This window comes from Botryllus schlosseri, chromosome 16 (genome assembly GCF_051294905.1).
Source record: "Botryllus schlosseri isolate E-star chromosome 16, Bs_hap1, whole genome shotgun sequence".
Taxonomy (NCBI): domain Eukaryota; kingdom Metazoa; phylum Chordata; class Ascidiacea; order Stolidobranchia; family Styelidae; genus Botryllus; species Botryllus schlosseri.
The window spans coordinates 16960798-16969553 of NC_137251.1; the positions used below are offsets into that span (position 1 = coordinate 16960798).

Genomic DNA, 8756 nt, shown 5'->3' on the forward strand with positions numbered 1-8756 from the left:
GGTCCGCCGTTTAGTATTGCAAGTTCCGCTCGTTCCGTCGTTTAGTATTGAGCTAATTGTTATGGTCCGCTCGGTCCGCCGTTTAGTATTGCAAGTTCCGCTAGTTCCGCGGTCCGTTCGGTCCGCCGTTTAGTATTGAGCTATTTTGTTATGGTCCGCAGTTCCGCTCGGTCCGCAGTTCCACTCGGTCCGCCGTTTAGTATTACATGTTCCGCTGTTCCGCGGTCCGCCGTTCAGAGTTGCCCCAATTTCACTAGCGGCCTTGTGCTGAATTCGGCTTGACGTTTTCCTGCTTAGTAGCAATTTGGTCGAGAGGCTGTCGCGGACCCAACGAAATCGTCTCGTGAGCCTAACTTTATCAGGGAATTTAATAGCTACGGAAGGCATTTAAACATATATCTAGCTTGAAATCCGTCAAAGAAACATACAATTGTAAATAAATAATTTCTACTTAACAGTTCAATACCACAAAAATATAAAAACCTCGTGAACCCAGTGTATCTTCCGATAGAATGCCAAAACCAGATTTCCCCTAAAAAAATTAAGCCAGATTCCCCCCGGTTGGGAACCACTGGGTTAGATCATACTTTCTATTTGGCCAAAGGCAATTTTACGGCCAGTTTTGACCTGCTTGCCGAGTAGTAAATTTGATAAAACGGGTACCAGGAAAGCTACTGCTGTACTGATTACGAAAATATAATTTTTATTTTGCCTGCCCATGCCGTTGGACCACTACCCCCAAAAAAGATCAGCGTCGAATTTTGCATTGTGATGGAGTTTTGCATTGTGACGCTGTTATTCTCGAGCATACCGATCACGCCGAAGTACAAATTGCCATTCACAAACTGAAATCGAACAAGGCCGTCGGCTTTCATCAAGTCCCATTATGGTTTCTGAAAATGATCAGTCTCGAAGGCCTCGGATTCATAATATGCTCATTTTTCTCACTTTCTACACATGCTTATTCAAAAACATAATGGCAGTTAAAGTCATGATATACGGGTCATGAATAAGTCATGTAGAATGTGTCCAGTCATATGATTTTATAGAGTCATGTGGAATGACTCGAGTAAAATCGCGTCAATACACTAATTGACTCAAGTCGAGTCATTTTCCATTTTTAAGGAAGTGTCTCGACTCATTACAACTCTGATAAGGATAATGGATATTTATTGCATGAACAATTTTAATGATATTTTTTAAATATAAGGATACAATTCTGGAGCAAAATAATAAATAATACAAGCTTTGGCGCTATGAGGCGAGTAATTACCTGTTCGTCGGCAAACGCCGACTACAGTCATTTTTGTGCTGAAGGATTCAACATTCTGCCAGTGAACAATATCACCTGTGCTGGTTTGTGGTACATAAAGAATAGGAAAGGCTTGTTGCATATGAATTCAGTAGGAGGGGGATTTGATAATGATGAGTAATCATCGAATTCTGGTGCTGTCGCTGCCGCCGCTTCTGTTCCCTCCTCATCGATTGCTATGAAGGCCTTGTGAGCAATACCACTGACGAACAGATCCTCTGAGTCTGAAACAATATTTGCTGGTTGGAGGTTGGAAAGGCAAAAACTTCATTTTTTCCACTGTGGAACAGGCCGAATAGTGTCTTTTACGACTATACAATGGTCACAATCATAGGCGTAGCCAAAGGTGTCCCAAAGAGTCCATGCCCCCCCCCCAAAAAAAATTGTTTCCGAAAATTTTCGTAAATTAGCATAAGGTGTAGTGTTGTTGAGCGGATGTATTCTACATGGAAATTTTCTTCGCGCTTAGCGCGATATATACTGTCAGTAGATTTTATAATTCTTGAGTACGCGCCTTTCGATAAATAAACATGAAAAATAGGCATAAATAAAAATACGCATGACGTACAGAATTGAATATAACTGTATTATTGTTGTGTGCTGTCTGCGGCTGCGAGACAATTAGACACTGTTCGGCGCAAAAAAAGACTCACTAAGGCATATAAAGTTTCATCCATCAAGAAGTGCGATCCTAGATCGATCGCCGGCAATAGAGCCTTGGTTAAAGATCACGCCGAATGTCCCTGTACCACAGTACAATGCGACCAGCAGAGGGGAATATTAGTACCCGTGAGTAAATGCAATTAGGATCGCGAATATGTTCAACTTAACCAGCTTCTAGCATAGGCCGTGAGTAAGTCTGGGCATAGGAGGTGACCTTTTTTTAGCAATCAGCTTACCCAATTTCGAAGTGGGCCACGGACAATTTTCAAATTGGAAATGGACTCGCGTCCAAAAATGCTTGGAAACCTCTTTTTGCAACGTGCTGGTGCGGACCGGCATTTCGGCCCATAAATAGTCTTATCCGTGTGAAGGGAGCTAAAAAAATTTTCGACAATAAACATTAACAATATCTTATTTTGGGCCTCCCTCAGCGATGTAGAATTAGGTTCCATAGATTTTCAAAGTCATCATCTCCACTAGCTCTACCGCTACCTTTGATCATGTTGTCTGACTTCTGAGAAAGGATAAGTATTTTACGGTGGGTAGAACCAATATTATTGATAGAATTCCTTCACAAAATTTAACAACCAAATCAGGGCTGTGGAGTCGCAGTCGGAGTCGTCGGAGTCGGAGTTTTGCTCATTTAACTTGATGGAGTCGGAGTCAGAGTCTCTTTTTAGCATGCCTTATAGTCGGAGTCGTGAAAAAAATACTGACTGGAGTCGGAGTCGAGGTTTGTAAAAATGCTCTCGACTCCGACACCAACTTCTTTGATATGAAAACAAGTGCTTTCAAGTTTCTCTTAAAATTGCTAATAATAAATAAAATACCAGCAATCGCAGTTATCAGTAACTATATTGTTAAAATTGGACAGTTATTGCAAATTGCAATTCAATTGGTTAGAGGAAGAAATTTCAACCACATCGCTACCGACACAAAATTACGGATGCAGTCACAAATTTGGAATTATACCGTGGTTCAATTTTTGGAATTATCCATGATATTATGAAACAGTAAATACATCGTCTGGTTTTGTAAGTGACCATGTCACTTGTAACATTGACAAATATATAACCAAACACTGCTTCTCACTTGACAAAATCAAAAATATTCCTAGTAAGTAGTTCAGTCACATGGGTCGAACAAATGATTAGGAAAGGGTGCAATAGTCCTATAGTCCATGAATACCTGACATGTGCATGTATACCAGTGATTCCCAACCGATTGACCTCTAGATATGCCACAAAATATAATGGACGATAGTTGTTGTTTGTTTCGATGAATAGGTACAGTCAATTTCTGTACATGAATGCTAAAATGAGGGATATTAGTTAATTTTAAAGCCATCCAAACCGCGAAAGAGAATTCTTGCAGGCTATCGTCAAACGCATGGATGAATGCCCGTCAGACAAGAATATATCTAAAGTTCTGCTGGTCACGGACCTTTATATATCGGCTCTGTGAAGAGTAAACTTCGACACGATTTTACTAACGACAAAATAACGTGTTACAGTCAAGTATAACTTGCAATAATTCCAATATTACTTGGCGTATAATCCCCGCAAGCTTGTGCATTAGGTGCTGGAATGCATGAAGACTGGAGAGCTATCAGATAGCGATATGATAGTATGCTGTAGTACTGATATGTATTTTCAGGTTATTTCAATGTATAGCACTCCCTAATCAGCGCCTATCAATGCTAAAATAACCGATGAAGAATCTATAGAAGTCTATATGTGCATTGTGCATGCTTTTGAATTTGCCGGATGATAAGATCCTGAGGTAGGCAAGCTACCTTAAATTTTCGGTATTAGTCGCCCCATACATTAGAACAGGGGTGTCAAACTCAAATGGCGTCGCGGGCCGGATTCATACTTTCATATCGCTTGCAGGCCGGACCAGTCACATTACTCCAAAATGTTGACTCAAAATTCCTGCACTACTACAGGGCTCTTCAACCGGGTGTATCGTACACCCTTGGGCAGACCTGGGCAAAGTGTGGCTCGCGGGTCAAATGCGGAGCTATCTTGAGTGGCCCACGACAAGTTGCCTGGAATCCAAAACTTAAAACCTACTTTTGAATATTGCTGCGTGGAATAAAACCATAGGCTGTAGTGTATAAACTGAACTGGAATGTAAATTTGTATACTTCGAAGCCTGTTCATTAATATGCCGCGATTACGCAGCTTACGTACCTCGCATATATAATCCAAATTCAAAATAAAGCAAATGCAGCAAAGTATGCCGTAACAGACAAAGTCACAATAAGTCACTATTTCCGTGTAGTTTAGTTCAGGGGTGTCAAACTGAACTTGCGTCAAGGGCCGGATTCAAACCTTCAGATCACTCGCGGGCCGGACCGAAATGTTACTTCAAAATCCATGCACATGTTTTTCATTGAATACTAAATAATCAAGTCATTTGAATACCGCTATATGATATTAAACCATGATTCGGGTTTCCTGGAGGCCGCGGGACCTTTTGCGTCTGAAGTGATACAGCAGTGCGACCACATATATTTGATTTATACATCTGCATTTTAAAATCTACTCAGAATTGCTTCGCGGGCAGTATGTTTGACACCCCTGCATTAGGGTTACCATATTTTGGGAATCTGAAAATAGGACACTTTTTCAAAAATTTCAGACTTACAATATTGGAGTGAAATCCGGAAAAAATTGTAAATTCTTCCCTACTTTGTGGTTGGTTGATTAAAAAAAGGTCATTTTCCGACTCGGCTCCTGAAATTCACACTTTTGTTGAATTATCCGTTGGTTGGCTAAAAAAAGGTCAACTTTCCGGCTCAGCTCCCGAAATAGCCTCCGGAGCGTTACTTCAGTGCTGATTTACTGTATCTCAGTCGAATTTACCCTACATTTAACAAAAATTCTTACAAAAGAGGACAAAATCTCAAAAAGAGGACATTTGGGCGTCCTCTGAGGATACTTTAAAATAAGTTAAAAAAGAGGACCAAACCGCTTAAAAGAGGACGTTTGGTAACCCTACCATACATACTCTGATGTTCGAAATGCGGCTCCCACATCCAAAAAGGTCGGGAACCACTGATGAAGACATATATGTTATTTGACTATACTCCCTAGATTTCGTTTCACACCATCGTTTATTGGTAGTGAGAAAGTGTGTAGCCTACTTGTCATCAGTATAGTGTCTAGTGATAAAATTTGTAGATCTCTGCAAGGTTGTAATGACTCGAGTCATGACTCGACTTGACTCGAGTCATTTTCTCAAAATACGGAAATGACTCGACGCGACTCGAGTCAATATGTGTATTGACTCGACTTGGACTCGAGTCATTGCGCATGACTCGAGCCAAGTCATATGACTCGAGAGGCAGACGGCCAAGACCAATATTTCATTGTAATTTCGAAGAATAGGAAAGTTACCACACTATTGGGATTTCGTCTATTGGTACTGCGGTGCTTGGAAATGCGACCAAAAACTGCTAAAAGTGAGGAAAATTAGTATAATATAAATGCGAACCATTCGATATCACCGAACAAAGTTATAAAACTGGGTTCAACAAGATTTTGACAGGAAACTGAGTGGTCAACACAATGACTTGGACTCGACTCGAGTCATAATACCGTGACTCGGACTCGACCCTCTTTTAGCTGACTTGGACTCGGACTTGACTTGGTGGTGAATTGAAAATGACTCGACTTGACTCGAGTCAAAACGATAAAAGTGAGATTGACTTGTGACTCGGTGCCTTGTGACTTGGTTAAAACCCTGGATCTCTGTATTAGTTGCTGATTCATACACAATAGCTACACTGCTATTGTTTATATACACATTCTAATTATACAGGATGGGGTATATATCATTTTTGAATGATTCATACATATTAGAGTATCCGTGGCTTGTCCGTGTTATAAAAACTTTAACATATGAATAAAAATGAGAATATTTTGAAATGAATTCTTCCATGTCAATTTCACAGTGAATATTTCGAGATGAGAATCACAATGAAACAATTTTCCATACAATCGTGAATAATATGCCTGCATAAGTTGAATGGTTATGTGAAAGTCATTTCACCGTCACCGTGGCATATAATTTTCGAAGTAAATTTGTAGTACTATTGGAGTCGGAGTCGGAGTTCTGTAAAGAAAATAGTCGGAGTCGGAGCCGGAGTCGGAGACGTTACGCTTAAAGACTCTAAATTCAGAGTCGGTCTAACGAAAATGTCTGGAGTTGGAGTTGGAGTCGGTGGTAAAATTTACCGCAGCTCATGAACCAGATGCACGTGTAGAAACCAGATGCATAAAGTAAGCCCACCAGAAGTTGCAGCGATCACCCTATTGTGGGCGTCAGACTAGTGTTTTTTTGGGGGCGGGCGTTGGCTTAAAGGTGTTGTTTCGCTTCGGGCTACTTTGTTCCTGGCTACAACACACAATCATGTATATCTGTACCGACGTAACAGTATAGCAGTGCTGTCAAACGCACGACCGGCGGGCCAGACAATTTCATCCGGCCCGTGAAGAAGTCTGTTGCCGACCAAATGAGACTACCGACCCTAGCAATCACCAGAGCTCAAATTCGAGATGGTCGAATAGTCTACTAGTTAATTGCCGACCCATGTTTAAAAAATACACTCTTGTATACAATATATATAGGTAAAGCATTGATAGTCTCACCTCATATGTGTTCATACCTCATTTAAGACAAGCTAGAGGGCGCTAAAGACTGTCCGGAATTCAAGGCACGAAAATATGGTAACCCTAAGCTAGATCCGATCGTTTTACCACCCTTGTGATAGAGCATTTCAATACATATTCAGGATAGCCATTTTTGATAGAATTAAGTGGATCTCATCTAATTCACAATACTATTTTCCTGGCGAACAAAGGCGCAAGCCCCGTTCAACCAGAGTTGATATTAGGTTCAACTTGCGCCGCTTCAGGCAAAATGAATCCCGACGGACATATATAATGGTAAGTTAACGTTGGCTTTCTGTAAACGGACGTCAAAACGAGTGTTCTTTCTAATATCCTAACCAACACGTCTAGAAATGGAAGAGACGCATTTGTTTCTCTTTCCACAGTAAATTGTAGAGTCGGGTGGAGACCATTCAGTTTTTTTGGAAAATATATCACTCTAGCTAATTTTTTGAAGATTTACCCTAGCGAGTGTCAGCTGAAACTATTCGGGTTCATTTCAATATGAATATACTATTCAATTGCATACATAGCTTACCAGATATGCGGCCAAAGTTAGCTTTAGAAGACAGCATGTCACCAGCTCCCATTCGTGCGAATGCGTCGCACAAATCCTTCTGGAATTCCAACTCGAATTTTGGTACACACACAATCATTTCTTTCGTTGGGAACAATGACTCGTAAAGCGCTGCGAATTTCGGAGCATCCAATGACTTTTCGACCTCTGCCAAATCTCCCGCCGGAAGGATTATTACCATTGAAATGGGCGATTTGAGATAAGGCATTTCTATCATCATCATTTTTTGCCCGGGATCAACAGCGAAAGGGAATACCCCCTTATTGCGCATCATCTTGACCTTGACAATCTTATTTTCATGGGTATGAAAATCCTGTAAAACGGTTCCTGCCTTATCGAACCGAGATTCCCATTTTCCTTTGAAGTAAATGGCGTTGACCAACATGAGGCGCGTATAACCGCTGATGGAACCAGGAGGCAACAGATTCTTTATTTTCTTTTGTGTCGTCTCAGCCACCCATTTGTTGACTTCCTTTCGTGATTTGTCTGACCTGCGTTTGAAGTCTTTCAAGTCACAGCTAGCTTTATAAAATTCGGCGAGCTCATTTTTGAATGTGTCTTTAACGCGGAATGATTGCTCCAAAAATAATTTGTTAGCGATAACTGCGTCGCCGTCCAAAGCATCTTGTAGTGACGCAGCTTTTTGATGGAATTCTGCGCTTTCATTTACAGAAAGTGCTTTTTCCAGCCCAAGCTTGGTGTCACCGTCAGCTCCAAGAAGAAGCATAGAGATGGCTGATGACACGTTATAGGGGGAGCACAAGATGTTGCTCCCCGGCTCTTCCTTCACAAGAAGTTTGAAGAGATTGAATGCAAATATGTTAAGTGGCATCATTTATCGTCCCTGGAGTCACTTTACGTGATGGAATCAAACAAAGCATTTTATATTTATTGTGATTTTCAAGAAGCAGTGCTGTACGGCCGAGGTCTCGACACTCAAACGATTTTCAGACCGAGCTCGACTGTATCGATAAACATTCGTTATGGCGGGGCGTACCCACAATTTTGATATTAGCACAACCTTGATATTGCCTGGACGTACCATCACTGGCTGTCGGACAAAATACCGAAACCAATCGCTTGGTGCTTCTCGTGAGACAATTGAGCTATAACGAAATATTCAACGAATGCTTATAGTCCGTCCTCATGATTACCTGATCACGATCTGACCTTTGTGACATGCTACCTCCTTTTGTCCATTGCTTTTCTATATTATCTTATTTTACTTTTCATTCAGTGTACATGCCTCCTCTTTACATATCCTAGGCCTTAGGTGGCAATCATACGGCCCGCCAGATGATTTCATCCGACCCGTGAAGCAATTACGAGTAGATTGGAAAAAAAATCGTATTATTATCCAGCACATTCCCAATAAATGTTGTGAATTTCAGTAAGAAAAACTTCAAATTAATAATCCGTAGGGATAACAAATGCCGAGCATGTTCATAGGCCACATTAATACCATTCGACAGCGGTGTTATGGTTTCACTCTAATCGCCATTAGGAAACATCGTATACACTGACA

General features: G+C 41.0%; 1 protein-coding gene across 1 annotated transcript; it reads right to left on the reverse strand.

Annotated features, from left to right (window-relative positions):
* Window positions 1-1153: 1153 nt before the first annotated feature.
* LOC145459250 (leukocyte elastase inhibitor-like) lies at window positions 1154-8109 on the reverse strand. The gene is made up of 2 exons (XM_080337897.1): window positions 7193-8109; window positions 1154-1536 (listed from the first exon to the last, which is right to left on the reverse strand). The coding sequence occupies exons 1-2, from the start codon at window positions 8064-8066 to the stop codon at window positions 1301-1303; spliced, it is 1110 nt and encodes a 369-aa protein (XP_080194023.1). The 5' UTR covers window positions 8067-8109; the 3' UTR covers window positions 1154-1300.
* Between the last annotated feature and the right edge of the window lie 647 nt (window positions 8110-8756).

Bases quoted from the DNA above. Each gene is read 5' to 3' on its own strand.
- LOC145459250 (XM_080337897.1), bottom strand. From the start codon at position 8,066: ATGATGCCACTTAACATATTTGCATTCAATCTCTTCAAACTTCTTGTG. The intron at 1,537-7,192 runs GTAAGCTATGTA...ATATTGTTTCAG, and splicing joins TAACTTTGGCCGCATATCTG to ACTCAGAGGATCTGTTCGTC.